We start from the raw sequence: 21,567 nt of genomic DNA, 5'->3' as shown, positions 1-21,567 counted from the left end.
CAAGAGTGTTAGATGTGAGGTCAATAAGGGCATGATATTCAGAAACTGACCTGGAATGTCAGAGGTCCCCATTCCCAACCACTGGCATGGTTCCATCTAGGTTAGCAGCAGAAGCTAATACCAATCACTACATCCAAAGCCAATACAAGATGTTCTCCCTTTAATAGAGGCAACTGCAAAAAGAGTGATGGAGGTGTCTTTTAGTGTCTGAGTGACAGATCATTTTTTTTTTCTTACCAGGAAATTCTCTACTACTGAATCCTGCCATGCAGCCAGATCTGACTGTGAGCCGGACATACAGTGGGCCCATCTGCCTGCAGGATCCACTGGACAAGGAGCTCATGACAGAGTCCTCACTCTTCAATCCTTTATCTGACATCAAAGTCAAAGTCCAGAGCTCATTTATGGTTTCCCTGGGAGTGTCTGAGAGAGCAGAGTACCATGGCAAGAATCACTCGGGGACTTTCCCTCATGGAAACAACCGCGGATTCAGTACAATACATCCCAGAAACAAAACGCCGTACGTCCAAAATCTGTCATCACTGCCGACAAGGACAGAGCTGAGGACAACTGGTGTCTTTGGCCATTTAGGGGGGCGCTTAGTAATGCCAAATACAGGTGGGTGGTAAGTGAGTGTTTGCATATTTTCCTCACTTGTGTAAATATCTTTTTATAAGTATGCAATAATCAGATTCATATGGAAGTGATCATCGAAGGCTGGGCCTGCACTTTGTGTGCCCAGGAGCCCAGATGTGCAGCTGAAATAGAGCAGAGCCATCTCTCTGCCTGCCATCAAGACAGAAGACCACATTGATGCTGCTAATCACCATCTTTTAGCATTCTACCCATCAGGTGGTATGGAGAGGCTCCTGATTTTGAGACCCATTGGAATATGTCACCTAGGGCATGGTAAGGAAGAAAAGAACACAGTTCTTTTCTACAACTGACAAGTACCTTATTTAGCCAAAGCACATGTTTGCACTGACAAATAATTTAGTGCACGAACAGTCACATTTCTCGGGCCCTCGATAATTATTTTGACTATTTTTAAGTTATTATTACATTGGTTCTTGGCAAGCAATGATGATGAATCATTGCATTGTTGCTCTTTAAAGTTCAAACATTAGTTCTAGAGCTATGCCACATGCACAACCCATTTCAAAGTATGTGTTTCCCTTCTTTGGGTTTTAAGAGAGGAGATTTCTCTGGATATTTGTAGTAGATATTTCTGATCCCTGGCAAAGGTTACTTTAAAAATGTCATCCCTAGCTGTCACTTGATCTTCACGGTTGTTGCCTGAGGCCAGAGTAGAGGGAAATGAGATTGCTTTCTCCTCTTAGTCCTAAGCCGTGGGAGGCAGGTGAGTTCCATGGCAGATATCGACAGCAGAGAGGGCCAGGAACATTAGATCTAGCCATGCTCTTAGACAGAAATTGAGTATCAAGCGAGAGCTCAATGAGTGGAGATGACCAGGATTTTATCCCATAAAATGAAATCTGTGCCAGGATTGGTCTTAGACTATGACTGCGGCTACCTTACCTGTCTAGTAGCTTAGACTTGAAACTGAACTTTCTCTTCACTTGATAATTTTAAACTCATTCTATCCCAAATTAGTAGTGTCCTCTCACACCCAGTTTCAAAATATAACTTACTTCTGGAAAATAGCCTAAGTTGCAGCTCTAGAAATAATGTTGTTTCTCAACCTACCTTGCCAGTGTTTTAGGGCATGCTGGGATTCTTATTTCCCATTAGTTTAAGTGCCCCATATGAGTGACGGTGTATGATGACAGTCTAACGTGTCACTAGGGCATAACTGACCAATAGGACACTTCTTTTAGAAAGAAGTAGCCAGCCATATTTATCACATGAATTTGTAAAAAAAATACAAAAATGGAACATGCATCCCTTGTTTTACCAAAGACGAGGATGTGAAATCAGAGTCACATGAAGCCAGTGAGTTACTACTATGCCTTTATCAAGGCTCCTCAAACATGTCCCCATCCTCATGTGTACAGGGTTCATATGTGTCTGTGTTTACATATTGAACTAGTGTCAAGAGCAAACTATTCATTGCCCATATTTGCTTAATTTTCATCAAAGAAAACATGGAAATGAAAACCTGGATGAATGAGAAATATTTCTTTCCTCTCGTATCTCTCTTGAGAGACATCCTTGTTGAAAACTAAAACTCTGATACCTTGTCGGAGATCCTCACCCATTTCCACCATGAACCGGGATGTTTTCAAGTCTCCTGACAAGAGCCACTGAACAAGATTGAAGCTGCACATTTCAAATGAGTTTTAGGAAAAAGAAGTGTGGGGCGTTGAAACAAGCTCCTTGGTCTTTGTAGGGCATAAATGCAAACTATGCCCCGGGGAACTGAAGTGTCCAGAAAGCACGCCACAGAAATTAGATTGCTCTAATGCCATCCATCCTGGATTGCCAGGCGCTGCACTCTGGAACTCATTTATTATGCAAAATATGAAAGTAGAAACTCTGACAGGTGGTTCTATTGTCGTATCCAATTTTAAAAAGCTATCAGAGTAGCAGGTGGGGTTGGGGAGTTGTATTTTCTTTTAAATCAAAGATTTAAATGACATGTTGTAAATGGAGAATTCTTTAGGGGACCCGGGGCATGATAATCAGCAACTTGCCATCAACATGCTAATGTCCACTGTTCTTCTACCTTTGGCCCTGGGATTAACTCTCTTCAGTCTCCATGTGCAATGTATGTTTGGATATGAAGAATATTTGAAGGCTAATAGAAATCATGAGTGAGGGAGATTGAAAAATGTAAGGGCCACTTTAAAGAATTGATTAAGGTTGAATTAGGAGTATATTGGATAATGTTTCCACCTAAACATAGGGAATTAAGCTTACCTGAAAGAAGTGGGATAGTGTAGGCCCAACAAGTAGTCCCAGGCAATGATGGCGCACGCAAGACACCATAACTCAGAACCTGATTTTATACTAAGAATTTTGAATCCTTTGCGTATCTTTTCCTATTTGCAATATGTTTATTCTGGGTCCGGCACTGTGCTAAGTGTCATTACTGCAACAGGGTACAGCTGCCTAATTATATACTGAGCTTCTATTGAGGAGTCTTCATGATTCTTTGTCTTCGTGGCATAGAGATAATGTAGAAGAAACAACAGAGAAATCAGTGCCAAACTAAGACAAGGCTGAATGAAGGTTCAAGGCAACATATGAACCCTTAAATATCCCGTTAGCATCTGTGTTCGGTACTAGGAAAGGGTACGGTTACAGTTAAGGAAGAGCAGGAAATGTAAGGGGCATCTGATTGGAGGTCCCCCAGCATGCCAGTTACAGTTATCATACTATTGATGTGAAGGTGTAGAATGTAAATACCTCTCCTTACTGAAAAGCCATGAACAGAATTTTAATGCGTCTCATTCTTAGTTCTAGTGAAAGATGCTGATGATTGCTAACATGTTACTGAATAATGATGTAAATGTGAATCACAGATAACCTGGTTCACAATAAGTCTCACATTCCTTGACTCTGTAGCCGCTAACAACACACACAGAGAGAGAAGAACAAGAAAGCTTGTCAACAGCAACCTGCAAGCTTCCTCTGCAATTATCTCTAACAAAAGGGAAAACCGGTGAAAGCTGTATTATTCAAAACATAGGAGGAAGCCTAGAGATTTTATTTTGTGTGATGCTCTTACTATTGCACGAGTCCATTCCTTTTTATAAACAGAAGTCACGTTAAAGAGACTCCCAGCTTTTTCCAGATGTCTCTCTTTGTCCCAAGTAAAGTGTTTTCTTCATAGCTGTAAATAGGAACTGGGGACCTTTCAGATGCAGTGGTGTGGCTTCACAATGACAGAGACATGAGTATGGTTAAGACACTGCCACCCCCTTAAGCTTTTCTAGCTGCTGTTTATAAAGTTAAAGTCATATCAATTGCAGAATGACCTAGAGTATTTCAAAAGTGACCAGACACATTTTTTTTTATATATTTTTAAAAAGATGCAGCAATTCACAGAGCACTTTCCCTAACATGTAGATACAGCTTGTAAGACAATTTCATTCCAGGTTCAAGGAAAGTGTTAGTTTACACATCAGCCCAGATATCTATTCCAGAAACGAGAACAAGATATATAACTAGATTTTAAAATTTGGAGAAAGCTAATTTATGGGCTGATAAAGTTGTAACTTTTCAGGTGTATTTGGTAGATCCTGGCCTTAGAATGCTGGCAAAATTTCAGATAAAAGTGAGCATTGAATATGATCAATTTTGGTCTGATACAGAGCAAATTCCCCCACAGAGTTCTTTGAGGTTTGGTGTTTATAAATTGGTAGGGGAAACTTTGTGTTGGCATCTATAAGGTACCCAAAAAGCATGTTTCAAAATAGTTAGGATATCTCCAAATGACCTATTGGCTTTCTCTGTCTTAGGGGTGAGTCTACTCATACCACATGGTGCCATCCCAGAGGAGAATTCTTGGGAGATTTATATGTCAATCAACCAAGGTGAACCGAGGTAAGAGTCAGAGAAGACTGGCATATTAATAGTACCTTGAATATCCACTGGGACTTGTGCAAAAAATCTGAATTTATTGTTCAGATGAGACAAGTTGGTACGAGGTTGAGATGATGACTATAAAGGGAGTATAGACCTGAGTTACATCTTAAGGTTATTGGAATCTCAGCAGGAGGCACCAAGTGGGGAACAGTGAACTGGTAGTCAGATGCATAAACAGAAACTGCTTAAACTGCCCAATAGTCTCCCCTTCAAGACAAAATTAAATTACCTTTGCAGGTGCTGTTTAGTGCAGAGCCCTATATATAAAAAACCATCAAATAGTGAAATCATGACTCTTCAGGTCCAGCCTGTTCCATACAGGCTGGGAGTCAATTTTGTCAGTGATTTTCTAAGGGTAAAATATGTGGTCTTCAATAGCTTTTGGGCCTGACAGATTTCAGCAGCATTAAATTCAATTACACAAGCAAATACAAATCTTGTCATATACTCTTTTTAATGAAAGTAGTTGGTTATTTTCTCAGCGCAACTATAACATTTGTAGAAATGTTGCTTTCTATCACACAAGATAAAGCTAGCTCCTCTTTAGAAAGCAATTTGTCTTATAAACTGGTTACATACCTCTGGCATTTTTAGTCATAATATCTTTGTTATTTTAAAATAGGTTTTCTGTTGTTTTTGTTATGAGTATGGAACACATGAAAGAAAAACATGGGGAAAGAAAAGACCCCCCCCCAAAACAGATGGTTGAAACAGATTTAGATAGTAATCTATATAGAAGGATTTGTGGGTACATAGCAATTCTGACTAACCATTCTATGAGGCCTTAGAAGAATCCGAGACAATTTTCTGCTAGCTGGTGATGGGGAAGGCTCTCAGAGGATTTACATGGAGCTGCCCTATGATGGGCACTTGAAGAGCATCCTCAGTTGTGTAGAGATCCACTCTTTTCCTACATGGTACTAAAGTCTTAAATAACCCCTGCCGGCAGATGTTGGAAACAGATTCAGAGAGTTTAAATTTGTGTTCGTTTGTGGTACTGAACATGAATTCCAGGAACTCAAGAAGGCTAAGTAAGAGCTCAACCAGTGAGCTGTATCCCTATACAAGGAACAGAGAGAGCTTTGAAGAGTTTCTGCTCCATTACAGGTTACTTAGAAGTAACATTGGAGTTCTTGGATAAATGGTACCTCTTTTATATCCACAGATTTTTTTCAAAGGATACTTATTTGAGATTGAGGTTCCTGTCTGTTGCCTGTATGATTTTAAACTCATAATCTTGCAAAAGTCAGGTACAGTCATCCCTCATCATCCACAGAGGACTGTACCCAGGACCCTACAAGGACACCAAAATCCCAAGATGTTCACATCCATTATATAAAGGGGCACTATATGTGCATTGAACCTATGTACATTCTGCAACGTGCTTTAAATCTCCTCTAGATTATTGATAATGTCTGATACTACAGTGTTCTGAGAGTAAAACTCTGTCTATGTTCAGTACAGTCAGACTATTTTTGATCTCAGGTTGATTGTCTACAAATGGGAAGCAGAGGATATAGAGTGGTTACTGAATAAGTTAGAGCCAGCCAATCGTGCCTGAGTCATGGCCTCCTGCCAGCTCTGCCTTCCGCATCTTCTCCCCATCATTGTAATCGAACTCCTGAGCCTGTATTCGGCTTCTTCCACTCAAACCCATCCCCAGTGCCTTCTGCCTCATTATCGCAGAGCCTGCCTGGGGCTACTTTCTATTTTTCCAGGACACTTAATTTACAGCTTACCTCCATCCCCATCTTGTTCTGGAAGCTGCCCCTTCTTAACAGGTCAGAAGAAGAAATGTTCCAACAGGCATCAAGTCTACAAAGCCTTAAAATGCTCAAAAGGTATTGAAAAGGAAAGATTATATAGGGCACCCTACAATTTTAAGATAAGAGAGAACACTGCCTATGAACTTAGATGCTAATAACCTTTAAAGACAGGTTGTCCTAATGAGGTCACCCCTTGGGCCACCTTCTCTTTTTAAATCCCATGTTGGTAGACTGAACTTGCCCATCCATATTTAGACTGTACTCCCTTCTGCTGTCTAGGGATGTGGATAGAGACAGGAGCTGTTTCTTTAAGGGTTGACATCTGAGCTGGGCATGGTGGTCCACACCTTTAATCCCAGTACTCTGGAAGCAGAGGCAGGTGGATTTCTGAGTTGGAGGTCAGCCTGGTCTACAAAGTGAGTTCCAGGACAGCCAGGGCTATACAGAGAAACCCTGTCTCAAAAAACAAAACAAAAAACAAACAAACAAACAAAAAAGTTGAAATCTGTGAGCCATGCATTTCTTATGGATTGAACTGTGGATGGTAAGAAGCCCATGCTCCCTATGTTGCCTTTCAATGTGTGGTAACCTGCTGATGGATCCTGTGTCCCTTCAGAATGGTCACTCTAAGCTGCAGGCCGTTCTACTTGCTCTGTAATCCTTACTACCCTTTGAGTGACACTAAACTATTTGCAAAATGCTGGAAATAGCAAATGCCTCTCTGCTCCCTTTTTGTTTGCTAAGCTGGGATAAAATTTTCTGTCTGAGCCAAGAAGCTGCTTTGGATCCGTGTTCTTTGGCTTTTAATCTTCCGACTAATCAGGAAAAGGCCATTGTACTGTCTTCCTTTGTCATACCACTTGAAAACCCATTTTCATTTTACGCGGTCCATCTGTCAGCATAAACTTGTCTCTAAATCCAGCATGTAGTGAGAATAGGCTGCCCTGGTTCATTTCCTCCCATCTCTTTTGTTTTGGGGGGTGTGAGAATTGGATTTGTTGATTCTACTTCTCTAGCAAGAATACAGCAGGATCTTACAAATGGCTTTATCCTATATTTAGATTCCTGTCTACCATGCTTTCCACCTTAGCATGCATTTCCACTATTCCTCCTTGAGCACCATCTCCAGTGTAGCAGGGGACTGGTTGAGAATTCTGATTTGATTAACTAAGCTTTCTGCCTGATTTCTATCGCAGTATAGTGGGATCTAAAGATAAAAAACAAAACAAAACAAAACAAAACTCTTCTATTCAAGGAATCTCATAAAGCTCTACATTCATGGTTTGATAAGTGTGTGTGTGTGAGAGAGAGGGGGGGGAGAGGGAGAGAGAGAGAGAGAGAGAGAGAGTATATGGTGCTGTGGTATGCATGTTGGTACATATATGTGTGTTTCATGGGCATATGTGCATGGGTTTATGGTTTCAGAGGGAGCAGGTGGCCAGTGGCTACAGCAACAACTAAGAGCTTTCATATTAGACTGCAAGCCAAGGCAGAGAGAGCACTGGGGACAGCAGGAGGATCTTGAAGCCCTAAAGCCCACCCACTTCTGACAGTCACTTCTAGTTGGTATACCTTCTCCAACATAGTCAAACTTCCTAATTCTTCCCCAACAGTTCCATCAACAGCAGACCAAGTATTCAAAAACTATGTGGGTCATTCTCATACAAACCATAACAGCCCTCAAAAAGTTACAGGGTTGCAACATTTCTGATTTGGGGTTTTCTTTTCTTTTTCTTTTTTTAATGAATTTTTTATTGGGTATTTTCTTTATTTACATTTCAAATATTTTCCCCTTTCCAGGTCTCCCCTTCGGATTTGGGGTTTTCATGGTAAAATCAGTCACTATGTATCAGGGCAGTGAAAAGAGCCATAGAAATAATGAAAATAGAATAGGTCCTTAAGGGCAGACTTAAAGACAAGAAGGCAGGAAAGGGGGGTTATTTTCTGGAGATGTCATCTGAGTCCAATCTTAAAAGATGAGAAAAGGGTCTTAGTGGTGTCTTTATCTCTGGGGAAATTTCCTGGTGACTGGTATATACAGGGATATGTATGTGAGGGCAGAGTCTTAAAGAGGGTCTATGTCTAGAGGTTTGTCCCTGGTAGAAATGACTCTGGTGTCAGAACACTGCTTTAAATGACTTTCATACAACTGTGCTGACATCTTGCTACAGACTGGGGAAAGAGTATCGTGAACTATCCCACTCACAAGATGGGATAGAATTTCCTCAGGCACAGGGATGAGAGGGGTCCCCAGAAAATGAATGGTACCAATATTGGCACTTCTGAGGATATTTGCTGATGAGAAGCCTCCTATTATTGGATCAAAGCTGTATATCATCTGACCCACAAGCTCCTGATGTACTGGCTTTGTACCCATGGTAACTCTGGCAGAGTGTGTCAAATAAGCTCAACCCAGCTACTAAATCTGCACCTAGTACATTTGGATTTAGATTATTGCTTTGTTTTGTTTCATGTTACATTTTTCTCGGATATCCTTGGTTGGTAGGGGACCTCAGCCTTTACAGATTAACCAGGTTCTAGTCATTTTATAAAAGTTAAATTCAGATCTTCAAATAAAGGAATCCCATGTTGTGGCCCTTTCTGGTCATCCTACAGTAAGAACACTGCATGTCACATTGGGCCACTCCTCCTCACCCAGCTCTCTGCAGCCCAGCCCACCCCACCCATGACTGGAGAATAGAGAACTGGACCAGAAAATTATTATGGGCAGCTTTCTGAGAAGCAATAAAATGAAACCAAAGGCAAACATTCATTTCTTTTTCCAATTACACTGTCATGTGTATATCCCAGACCAAATGCTTAGACCAGCATCAGAAATGTAAGTGATCTTGCTGACAGCTTTACAAAGGGACACACATTTTGGCATTTGGGCTTAGTGGAGATGGGATATTTTATCCATTTTGTTTACTAGGTTGTTTTGTTTTGATCAAACGATGTAATCTAATAGGTTAAAAAAATTGGAAAGGTAGAAATCTAGGTCATATGAGACACCTTTTTAAAAGATGTATGGATAGTGGCTTCTGGTTTTAGTAGCAGAGTATGAAATAATGTCAAATGCTAGGATGACAGAAAGCTCTCTAGAAGTCTAAGAAAGGAAGATGGACTTTCTTCCCCAAGATGAGCTCTGCATTTTGTCAACAGCTTTATGTGGGCTTGACACATGCTCACACTCATATACCCATGTACAAACACACACTAATACACACACACACACACACACACACACACACAAATGCACATACATACAAACATTTATAAATATGTGCATAAGATCATGCTTCACAGACCATATACTGAAAAATGATTTTAGCCTTGTTTGGGTTGTCCTCTTCAAAGACCCAGTGAGAAGTGCCTATAAAATTAGAGCCATTTAAGGTACATGGCATTGGTAGCTATTCTCATTTCATATCAGTTTCTTTACCATTTCCATGCTCCCAGAATCCAAGGGAAAACCTTTCGGAATATTGGGCACGGTGGCTGCCCTAGTTTGTTCGCTGTGACAAAGACTATAACCAAAAGCATGTTGAGGATGTAAAGGTTTTTTCAATCTTACAACTCTCTGGTCACTATCCATCGCTGAGGGAAGACAGGGTAGGAATGCAGACAGGAACTGAAGCAGAGACAACGGTGGGAATGCGCCATGTGGACTTCCTCCCCCTGGCTTGTCCAGCCTGTTTTCCTGTACCATCTAAGTCTACCTTCCCAGGAATGGCATTGCCTGCCTCATGCCAGGCCCTCCCACATCAATCATTAATCAAGACTTGCCTACAGGCAAGTTAATGAAGACATTTTCTTAATTGAGATTCCTCTTCCCAAATAATTATAGCTTATGTCTATTTGACAAAAAAAAAAAAAACAAGAAACAAAAATCAAACACACACATACATACACACACACACAATCATACAACCACAACAGTGGCAAAGCCAAGGAAAGAGGGAAAAGGGTCATATATTCCCAAGAAGTGAGATAAACTCTGGCTCTGCAATGTGGGCCACAGCTTTTTCAGGCCAGTGTTCAAGGAGGAGCTGCTGCCAATGGGAGCCACATGGGGCTGCCAATACTTACAACTGTTGGCAATTGGGTCACGCCCACACCTAGTGTCCACTGTCACTGAGAGCTTTTAGAACCACAGCTCATCTGTAAGGAGCCCATTAAGAATCCTTATCTTTATAATCATCCTCAGTCAGCTAAGAAAGCCATCACTACCTGGCCTCAGATGATAGGATAAGCTTGTAGAAACCTTAGAGAAGCTGGCAGTGTCACCTTCCTATGCGGAGGAAACATCAGAGCCTCCTGTGTGCATACACTCATTGTCCAGTTATCCATGCAAATGCTCACAAATATGCCCACAGGAACATCCTCACTAATTCCCTAGGTGCTCCTTAATCCAATCATGTTGACAATGAAAACTGACCATCATGCTATTCGGGGTATATATATAGATATACAGACGTAGGCGTTATTGCCGTGCATTTTAATAAGGAAATCAAGCAGAACAAAACCCTAAAGGTGGAGGGATGAGCAAGGAGGCATAAGTGTGAGTTCTACCTCCAGTGGTGTTGCCTGCTCCCCCGTGGGAGCGAGGGAGAAAGGATAAAACTGATTTGATGGTCAGGATTGATGAGGCTTTGGGTTGGGAGACCTGGCAAGGGTCACTTTCAGAGGTGTTATTTATGTTCTGCCGCATCCCCACCACCGCCAAAGTGCAAGCCCACATCATAAAAGTACCCTCCTTGTGGGACTATTGGTAGAGTCCTTTCTTTCTCCCTCCAAGCAGTGTCAGTTTGGATGATAAATTATAGCTACTCTACAATTGAGTGTGCTTGCCTCTAATCATGAACATTTTAGACCCATTCACTGGTCTCCACATTGGGGCGAAGGGAGAGGGGGTAAAAGAGGCTAGAGAGAAATGTGTGTGTGTGTGTGTGTGTGTGTGTGTGTGTGTGTGTGGTGATGGAGATGAAAGGGTTGAAGATATTGCCTACAATCCTGGCTTGGGACCCAATGATTAATTAGCAGAGAAAGATTTGCCAGCTCAAGGTCACTTGAGAGTTACTTGTAACAGTTGCTCTAGGAACAACTTTCAATTTCTTTCCAGGGAATAAATATAGCTCTCTAATGTATAACAAAAAAAGAGAAAAAATTAGAGAAATGAGAGAGAGGGAGGGGGAGGGGGAGGGTGAACGAGAGGGAGAGGGAGAGGGAGAGGGAGAGAGGGAGGGAGAGAGGGAGAGGGAGAGAGTATAAGGTAAAATATCCTGCCTTTCTAAGTAAGAGTCTACCTGGCATCCTGGAGCTCCTTGATATAGTACTGATGACATGCAGAACTTGTCAAGATTCCACTGCCAACTTTGGCATCAGCAGTGCCTGAAAAGAAAAGCATTGTCAGACTTGAGATGGGATGGCAGACTGGGGGAAAGCACAGAAATTCAGACTTCTTGGGCCCCGGTTGGCCTCATCAAGAGCCAGGATCATTCTTCTTCTCCAGACCTGAAATTTGACACATTGTTAACTGTTGGGAGATTTTGGATAAAGATAATACAATAATGTCCTGTACAAGAACTCCAGTGAAACCATCAAATGCCATTTACTTATTCACCAATTCACTTGCTCATTATGTGATAGAGTGCAAAGCTAGAGCCTAGAACATGCTAGCGAACAGCTCTGACCACTGAGCCACATCTCAAGCCATCTTTTTACTTTTCATTTTGCGATAAGATCTCACTAATTATCTAGATTGGCTTTAAACTTATTCCATACACCAACCATACTTTGACATTAGATCTTCTTGCCTTAGCAGCTGTAATGACATCCCTGTAATTTTAGGAAGACCCAGTCCTGATTTATGTGTATTGTAGACTATATATAAGACTAATATATATATATATATATATATATAGTCTACATGTATATGCACATATACATGTTCCTGTGTATGTGTGCATATATACACATAGATATCTCTCTGCATATGGAGGCCAGATGTATTTCTTATCTTTCTCAATTGCTCACTGCCTTGGATTTTTGTTGGTTGGTTGGTTTGGTTCGGTTTTTGTTGTTTTTGGCTTTTTTTTTGTTTTTTGTTTTGTTTTGTTTTTCAAATCAGCATCTCTTACTGAACCCAGAGTTAATTAATTCTGCCACACTGGCTGGCCTGCAACATCCAAGCGCCATCCTGTCTCTGCTTCTTTCGAATTGAAATGACAGGTTCATGCCATTACACCTCGTTTCTCATGTGGGTGCTTGTGGATCTGAACTCAAGCCCTCACACTTGCGCAGTAAGAATTTTATTGACTGACTCACCTCCTCCTGTAGCCCTATTTTGTAATTACATCAACAACAGGTATTCTCTGGTGGTTTTCATTGTTTCTATGATGCCATCATAATTGTGGGCTTAAAAGCAAGTCCTTCAATTACTGTCAAGATTAATGGTCTACTTTCAAGATACTGATAAAAAAAGAGCAAACTTCCTCCAATGCTTTTGTGTTTAGCGCCATTTCTAACCATTCTCCTATCTGTTGATTATGCATTAAGAGTCTACTGTATGAGCCCTAACAGTGGAATCCTAGTGAGCTGGAACTCAGGTTAGAAAATGACTGCCTAGCAGGACAAGGGTCAAGTTACCTTGAAGGGGCTGTGACCCCATCCACTCCCCGGCTTTCCTTGCTTGCTTGTGATGGATGAAGATGTGTAACTGTCCTCGGGCTCATTCCAGGGTTTGGACTTACTGTGTCCTTTAAGTGGGTTTTAGAAAAATCTTAGTGGGTGCATCAAATTGATGGCATGTCCCTATCCCTTCTGAGAGACTTGCCATTAATTAACTCCACAACGAGGCTAAGGAACTGCTGGGGAAAGGTGATTCCTAAGTAACACAACAGAGCAGGACTCGGCTGGTGCCAGGGGAGTAAATTGCTGCCATTTGGGAGCTGCATTCGCTCTTTCAGGCTCCCTTGCCTTGCCTTGCACTGTAATAAAAGGAGCAATTTATCAAATAGTATCTTAATGGCCTAGAGGGGTTAATGCACCTTTAGTGGAAGATTATACTACATTCCCCAGTAAAAATCAAGATGATTTCTTCACAAAGTCATTTATGTTGGAGTATAATGCCAAAATGAAATACAGAAAAAGGTAAAAAGAAAGAAAAGAAAGGGAAAAGAATTCATACATCGATTGTCGATTTAAGATTTGCTTTTTTTTCCAGAAAAGATTTCCACCCCCCCTCCCCAAACCAAGTCCTGCTTTCTTTTCTGCCTCACACTCCCCACCTCAGCCTGCAAGCACACCTCAATACAAATTGCCATCATTTTAATCAAAGTGCATTTGAAGCCCAAGTGAGCTCACAATGGGAAGTGATTAGGGTGGTCCAGGGGAGTCTTTAATTAAAGATGCCATTGACAAGATAACAATGGTTTCTGAATGCTGTTAATAGAGCGAAAGAGAAAGTATGCCTTAATGCAATAAGGGGAAAGTCGCTGGTTCATGGGTTTGATTGCACATTGTGAGCCGGCACCACGTCCCATCATTATTTTTATTTGTATGGCCATCTCTTTTATTACTCATGCTGGAAGTAGAAATAACCTGTCCTATTAAGATATTTAATATATATCATCCTTTCCACTTCACATAGTTATAGTCTAATAAACATGCCGGGAGAAGACACCAGCCCTCAGGAAGGCTATCCCCGCGATGCTAAGATGATTCACACGGCTCTCAGAAGACAGGAACCATCCACCTCCTAGCTCCCTGAGTATAGTCTTTAAGGTGAACCACTAGCCCCTCCCAGATTTCCATGAGGTTATTATATGCAGGCACAGAGTACTTTTCTGGATAGTAGAATATTACCACCAGCAGCTGCAGCATGAATCCCTGAAAATGAGCAACAGCTTGGTTAGTTAATCCATACCTGGGACATATTATAGGACAAGAAGCAGGAACAGAGGATTCCAAACATAATGGCTCCCTAAAAGATGCCCCATGGTGCTCCGAGGTCCTGGGCATGTTCTTCCCTTTTGCTAAGGGATTCTTCAGGTCTGAGTCATGTTAAAGACCTTGAGAAGCAGAGGTTCTGCAAACTATCCAGGTGAGCATAATGAAAGGTCTTAAGAAGGCAGGAGAGACAGAGTCAGGGAGATCTGAGAATTTCACGCTGCTGCCTAGCAGAGGAAAGGAGGGGCCTTACCTCACCACATACCAGAAAGCTGCAACTAGAAAAGGCCAAGAAATCCTTCGAGCTTAGTAGGGTCTCTGCCACTCAGACCTGTAAGAAATGCTTATTTTAAACCATTTGTTTCTGCTACAGCAATAACAGGGCAGAAACTCAAGCTTCTATGTGATCACTATACAAACCCTACTGTTCTATCTTCACAAGAATTCCTCTGAAGTACCAACTCTCATGCCAGAATTTGCTTACAAGCCCAGCTTTGGGGATGCAGTGCTTAGCTCAACATTCAGCTCTTGACTGGCATCCATGAGGCCCTGGCAGCTAATCACTAGAGTTCCCTAAAATAAAACTCCAGGCTTGTCAAACATGACCTGCAGAACAGATCCCTCCTACCACTACCTGATGCCCAAAACCAACACCAGCACACACACACACACACAAATATACACTAACATATATATTATATATACACACACACCCATACTTACACATACGCACATATAAGCACACACACTCATACACACAAACATACATTGATAGACACACTTGTATATTCATACACATATAAACACTCAAACATAGACACACTCACACACTCATATATACATACACACTGATAACACACACATTCATGAAAACTCACACATACACTCATTCACACACATGCACTCATACACACACTCACACACATGCACACACACAAAATAGGCACTAATAAATTACTAGATTCCCTTCTTAATTCTGCCTCAAAGGTGACATGTGACACTGGCTCTGTCTCATCCTTCTACCCAGCAGCATCCCTGCTTCTGAGCCATGCCGACATTGGGCCAGATTTCCCCCTAGGTCTTCCCTGACTAAAATGAAATAAGATTCGCATTTCCTCCAGAGAAAGCTGGTTCCCCATTCAAAATGTAAATGAATAAACAACTTACTAGATATTAAAAACTGTCACAGCGGTGTGATGCATAGATCCACTCCTCTCCCTTTCCCCTCACTCCTTCCCAGCAAGGCATCATTTCAGTTCTAAAAAGCCCAACACTGCATGAAAGATGAGCCTTAAATTGTGTCTACGAACTGGTGATTTGCACATGATTTGTGCTTCCTTTAGTATATTAATTGGTAAACACCCCCACGAATGTGTGTGTAAACGAAAGCCGTTTAACATATGCAAACAGCTTAATCTCTCTCAGTTATGGTGTTGCTCCATTTCAACAAGCTCAGAGACTCCGTTCCAGTGCTCATCTCACTCTCCTCCCACCACATGCCCCTCTGTGCTGCCTCCTTCCCGTGATGCTATTTTAGAGAATACTATGTGGGTGACCCAAATCTTTAAACCCTTGAATGGTACAGATGCTCTTTGGTCCCTCGTGAATTGTACACGGGGGTGCTGTTTTAATGCGGTGTTCTCAATCTGTGCTTCCCAGCTAATGGAATACAATGGCGGCGTGATGAGCTGTGGCATCACTTCCCAATCATTGCTAATCAACCTCCAACCTGCCATCCTTGCTAAGGAATAGATGCTGCTTACAGAATGGAGATGTAAAGAGAAATCAGCTGCAGTTGAATGTTCTGTGATGGCAGCAACATCAAAGGGTCTTAACACAAAGCATTAAGCTTGACCAGTACCGGAACTCCATTTTGAGAGTCTGCCCTGTATTTATCCCAAGCCCAAATCCTTCTTTTAACTTTTTTTAAAAAATACTCGATCATATCATTTTTTCATACAACACATCACAACCACAGCCCTCCCCTCTCCACTCCCACCCAACCTCTCCCCCACAACCCCTGCCCGAGTCCTCTGTCTCCATTTCCCTTCAGAAAAGAGCAGATCTCCCAATGATTTCAACCACACTTACCATGACAAGATGTAATAAGGCTAGGCATAAAACCCTCATATCAAAGCTGCATAATGAGGCCACCCAGTAGGGGGAAAAAGGTCCCACTCATAGGCATAAAGGGCAAAAGGTCAGAGTCACTCTTCTCGCATTGGTAGGAAGGGAACAAAACCCCAAGTTAAATATATAAAGAGCTCAAGAAATTAGATGTCAGCAAACCAATGATCTAATTAAAATATTGAATGCAGACCTAAACACCGAATTCTCATTAGAAGAATCAGAAATGGCCAATTCCCTCTTATATGCAGAGTTCCTTGAATATTTTCTTAAGAACAACACAATTTTCAAATGTTAGTGCCAAGGACACTTTGTAAGTAAAAGAAGTAGGAGTTCCTGTCTCTATTCCACAAGCACTGAACAGACCTTTATTGGAGGAATCCAGGAATATGGAATGACCTACGCTGCCTGAGAAATTCTGAAGAAATTCAAGAAGTTCCTGCTTTAGAACTTCTTGAAGATAAAAAGAGCAGAGTCTGCTGTAACAAATGGGGGATTTGCTCACTTTCTTTTTTTTTTTTTTTTTTTTTTTACAATGTCAGACTCACATTTTTAATAATAGCTGGCACTTTTATGTGAGTGGAAAAGGAAGGGGAGACAGGCCATGAAGAACATTAGGGGATTACTGTCCTGAGGCACCCATTCTTGTGGTGATTTTTTTTTTTTTAGTTTTTTTTCTTTTTTTTATTGGGTATTTATTTCATTTACATTTCCAATGCTATCCCAAAAGTCCCCCACACGCTCCCCCACCCACTCCCCCATCCACTCACTCCCACTTCTTGGCTCTGGCGTTCCCCTGTACTGAGGCATATAAAGTTTGTACGACTAATGGGCCTCTCTTTCCACTGATGGCCGACTAGGCCATTTTCTGATTCATATGCATCTAGAGACACGAGCTCCGGGGGGGGGGTACTGGTTAGTTCATATTGTTGTTCCACCTATAGGATTGCAGATCCCTTTAGCTCCTTGGGTACTTTCTCCTCTCCTCAGCTCCTTGCCACCTCCTATGTTTTTTCCAGGTGTTTGGTATTTTTGCAACCTGCATAGGAATTGTGAGAGAAAGTTTTCAGGGTGTAAGTGAGTTCATAATCTGAGATTAACTAGTGAGAAACAGGAGCTTTGAAGAGCCCAGCACACCTGCAGAGTCTAGGATGTTACTCTCCTGAGAATTGCTTTGTAAATTTGTGATCAAGGAAAGATAACAACAAAATCCCTGCAACATTTAGTACCCTAGACCAGAATATGGATTTTAATGGAAAGGAAAAACATTATAAAAGTAATGAGAACAGTATATCTCCGATTAAAAACTCTAGAAGGTTAGAAGTAGCTTTGCTTTCAGGGGTCTGGTTTTAGTACTACAGTTGATAACTATCTATCTTTTATGTCTGTTCCATTAAAATATGACTTAATTATGTATTGACCAAGGCTCTGACATAGTAAAACTATTATTACTCTCCTGTCTGGATTCCTGAATGATACTGTGCAGAAGGGTGAGGGGAGGGGGAAAATCCTTTAATCTATGATCTAGGCCATCAGCAAGAAGACAGGGATGGTGGTTATTAACAAGTACAACAGGGCAGACAGCAGCAATGAAGACCTCATCTCAGACCGTGAAACTGGCCGACTGGGCCTGAAGAAAACCATCTTTTACAAGTTAGTATGGGATCAGCAACTGTTGAGCTAAAAGGCACAGTGTCTAAGCAGCTACACCAGCCATGTCAAGGTCAGCAGTGTTAGCAATGGAGACCTTGAGGAGGTTGCTACTTATTCTGCAGGACAGACAACACTCCCTGCAATGCCCCTGTCCCCTTCCAGCTCCATGTTTCCTGCAACAGAATACTGGAAAACATTCTCCCCAAGTTTCCTATATCCATTCATTCATTGCTCCATTCATTCATCCATTCGATTTCAACATATCATTTAAAGTTTAAACACATTTTCCAGATTAACGAGAACTTGGAGACTGGTAACAGAATTTCTGTCTCCTGTGATGAGGTTTGGAAGCGCTGCTGTGTATTTAGTACCTTTGCTGTATACTCCCCACCCCCATGTATTTACACATGGGAATAAAATGCAGATGTGTACACATGAACAAAATATTTGTAACCTTTGTGAACAAAATGCCCCTTTATCCCAAATACATCAGCATATTTAACTGTGGGGTTGGATGTCATCTTATGTGACAACATGATTATCATAGTCAGATAATTAACATTGATAAAATAATATTATCTAATGAACAAAGCTCTTTGCGGAAATGGAAACTGTAAGCTGATTCGTTGTCTGTGAGCCATGGGCATTTATCTTTAGTCTATTTGAATCCGAAGTCCTTCTGTCTTTGAATTTTATAACAGTGAAAATTAAACCTGCAGAGGGACTATGCTGTACACTTCCTAGCAAGCCGAGTTCCTCTTGTATGTCCCAACGATGAGGTATAAGTTGTGAGATATAAGTTGGTAATGCACAAGAGGAGATGCTGAGTTGTTGCTGTTGTGTGGCATCTCCCAGTGTGCTCTGTCTATTCCTTCAATTACTGGCAATATTAAGGTTGACAACTTGTGTCAAGTTGTACATGGCAAATCACCCATGTGAAACAATAGTTGCCTTTTGTAATTACCAAGTACCTTGTGGGGAGTACTTTAAAACTATGTAGTTCTTTAGAATGCCTCACATCTTCCCCTACTAGATGTATACTAGGTTTGTATCATTTACAATTCTAGGTTAGAGCAGGAATCTCTGTGGCTCTTAAGTGATGGTTCTCTGTTTATTCCTTGGTATTTGGTTGTTTTTAAGTTTTCTTTATTTATATCAGTAGCTCCTGTATGTTTTATATACCTTCCTGTGTCCTTATACTTTGTACATTGACTTATTTTGAGTCTCAAATTATGGCAGATTTGTTCAGTGGGAGTCCCTTCAAATGGGCTTCGGTGTTCTTCTTGTCAACAAACATTTTGAGTGGTTACCATCACCATTCTTAGACACTAAGAATATAATAATGAAGAAAACTTTGAAATCTCTAGGCTCGTGGAGAGTTCATCTTAGCTTGGAGGTGACAGGAGAACAAATAGGATAGTCCATTAGACACATTGATGAAAAACAAGACAAAGGTCAGCTCTTGGTGTAGGGAATGTCCCAATTACCAGGGCATGGGCAAAGAGTGCCTCATTAGTGGATGTCATTTGGACAAAGCCCTGAGCAGGACAGGGAGCCCAGTGGCTGTCTGGAGGACATGTCTAGTACTGCAGAGCAGCAAAAATAGCCCCAATTCCTCAAGGTCAGAGCAAACTGGCATGAGGCTGAGTTGAGAGCAGAATGGAAGGCAAGGACCAAGTAGGAAGACCAGCCTTGTGACCAGAGTTCCCTAAATCCCAATAGTGTGTATTCCTTAGGCAGTGAAACTTGTGTTAAAAAATGATCTATTGATTGACACATAGACATAATGCTGAATAAATATGCTGACTCAGATAACAAAGTTCGAAAGAGAAGACCCAGATCTCAAATTATCTTAACACACAGAAGATCTAAATTATAGGCATATTTGCATATTCCTTTATATGTATGTATATACATCTAGAGATGGACAACAATGTAATAGTTTTGTAACAAAGGTCCTAGATAAGACTTTTCAATCTGGGAAGCATTCTAAGTTATGTGATGAGGTAAACTAGTTCATACTATGGTTCTGAAGTCACTGCTGTTAATAGATGCAGTTATTATTAGCTCACAGCAATTTTAGAAAAAATATGTGTGTTGGCTTTTCTTCTAGCAGGGACATGAATCCTCCCTTGTCATATATTATATAATGTGAGAAAATGCAAATGCCATCCAAGCTTTTCTTATAAAGCTTTGTCTTTGTCCACACTCAATTAAAGGCTTCTCTCCCCAGGCTTGTCCTTAAATGTCCCGAATCATTAACTGTGACTAAACCTGCATCCTATTCTCCATCCCCATCTTAATTTGGGATGTTACAAGAGCCAGCAATTTGGCCAGAAGTCTCTTGATGGTAACAGAAAATAAAGATACAGCCTGAGAAGAGAAGTCAGGAGTTGTGAGTCAAAAAGTTAGGGTGGTTTATCTGACAGCCTGTTGACTGATGTCTCTGGGACTATATATAGTAATTGCATGTCTTCCCGGATGTATAAAAGGTTTTAATTAATATTTGTAAACCTCTCTGATGGTCATGAATAGAATGTGACAGAAAGGGCAAATTATTATTACTAATGTAAATAAAAATTAAGATATTAAATTTTATTCCTTCACCAGGGAGATATCAGTAGATATGCTTTTCAGAGAAGGAGGATTACATATAAACTTTAGTGTTGACTTGACACTTGTGGTGGGACCCAATGCCCACTTAGCACAAAGCCCTGGTACTCTAATGCCCAGCATATTATGGCTGTGAGTGCTGATGCTGCTTCCCGTTATGACTAAAAGGCATCTTTTTATGCACAGTGAGTGTGCTGGTTCCTCTAATTAGCTGATCTCAGTTCATTTGGCATTAAATAATTCTCCAAATTCCCATATGTTAGAACAATATGTTCAACGAGGGGGATGGTTCCCCAAAAGCAATTAGATAGGTCTTTTAGAAGAGCTTGTCATTGGTCACTCATAGGTATCCTTGCTTCTCTTGTCCATGATGAATGTAGGTGACAATTATAAGAAAAGTGCTGGACCCTCTGTCCAAGTCAGTGGTAGCCATCCATACACAGGCCACCTCAACATCCTGAGAATCCACTCTTGACTTTCACCTGTTTCTCACACCTTGAGTATATCATTCTAGGCTTTCCAAAGAATATTTGCTACTGCTAACAAAGCGTTGCAACCTCTGTTGCGGCTCAAATGTAAAGGCATGGGAGCCTCTCGGCTTAACATATGCTTTGCTTACAGAAGAACAACTGTAAAATTCAGGAATTTTAAGAAAATATTCTGTTGAAAGCATGAGTAGTGCTTCACAAGGAAGGAAGGTGACCAACCAGGTGATAGTGTTCAGCTCTGTCTTGGAAGCAGTAGATGTGGGGGTCTGCTGCTCTTTTATATAACCTGCATTTAGTCCAGTAGGAAACTATAGATAATAAGCTCAAGTGTGGTCATGAAGAACTTGAGGTAGTCCAGTGAATGTCAAAACAAGTGATTCAGAAATTCATAGCATTTAGGTGAACTCCTAAATGATGTT

The 21,567-nt window shown here is 41.1% G+C and overlaps 1 protein-coding gene across 9 annotated transcripts in view; it reads left to right on the top strand.

Annotated features, from left to right (window-relative positions):
• Window positions 1–21,567, top strand: part of Unc5d (unc-5 netrin receptor D) — a 541,037-nt gene that overhangs the window by 468,120 nt on the left and 51,350 nt on the right. For all 9 annotated transcript variants that reach the window (XM_021169826.1, XM_021169827.1, XM_021169823.1 and 6 more), the window contains 2 exons: window positions 241–618; window positions 4,425–4,509. In XM_021169826.1, the coding sequence (XP_021025485.1) occupies window positions 241–618; window positions 4,425–4,509 (463 nt within the window). The remainder of the gene's footprint in view (window positions 1–240; window positions 619–4,424; window positions 4,510–21,567) is intronic.

Source organism: Mus caroli, chromosome 8 (genome assembly GCF_900094665.2).
Source record: "Mus caroli chromosome 8, CAROLI_EIJ_v1.1, whole genome shotgun sequence".
In the NCBI taxonomy this organism is placed as follows: domain Eukaryota; kingdom Metazoa; phylum Chordata; class Mammalia; order Rodentia; family Muridae; genus Mus; species Mus caroli.
The sequence above is the reverse complement of the archived record's forward strand: the minus strand, read 5'-3'. Positions and strand labels throughout refer to the sequence as shown.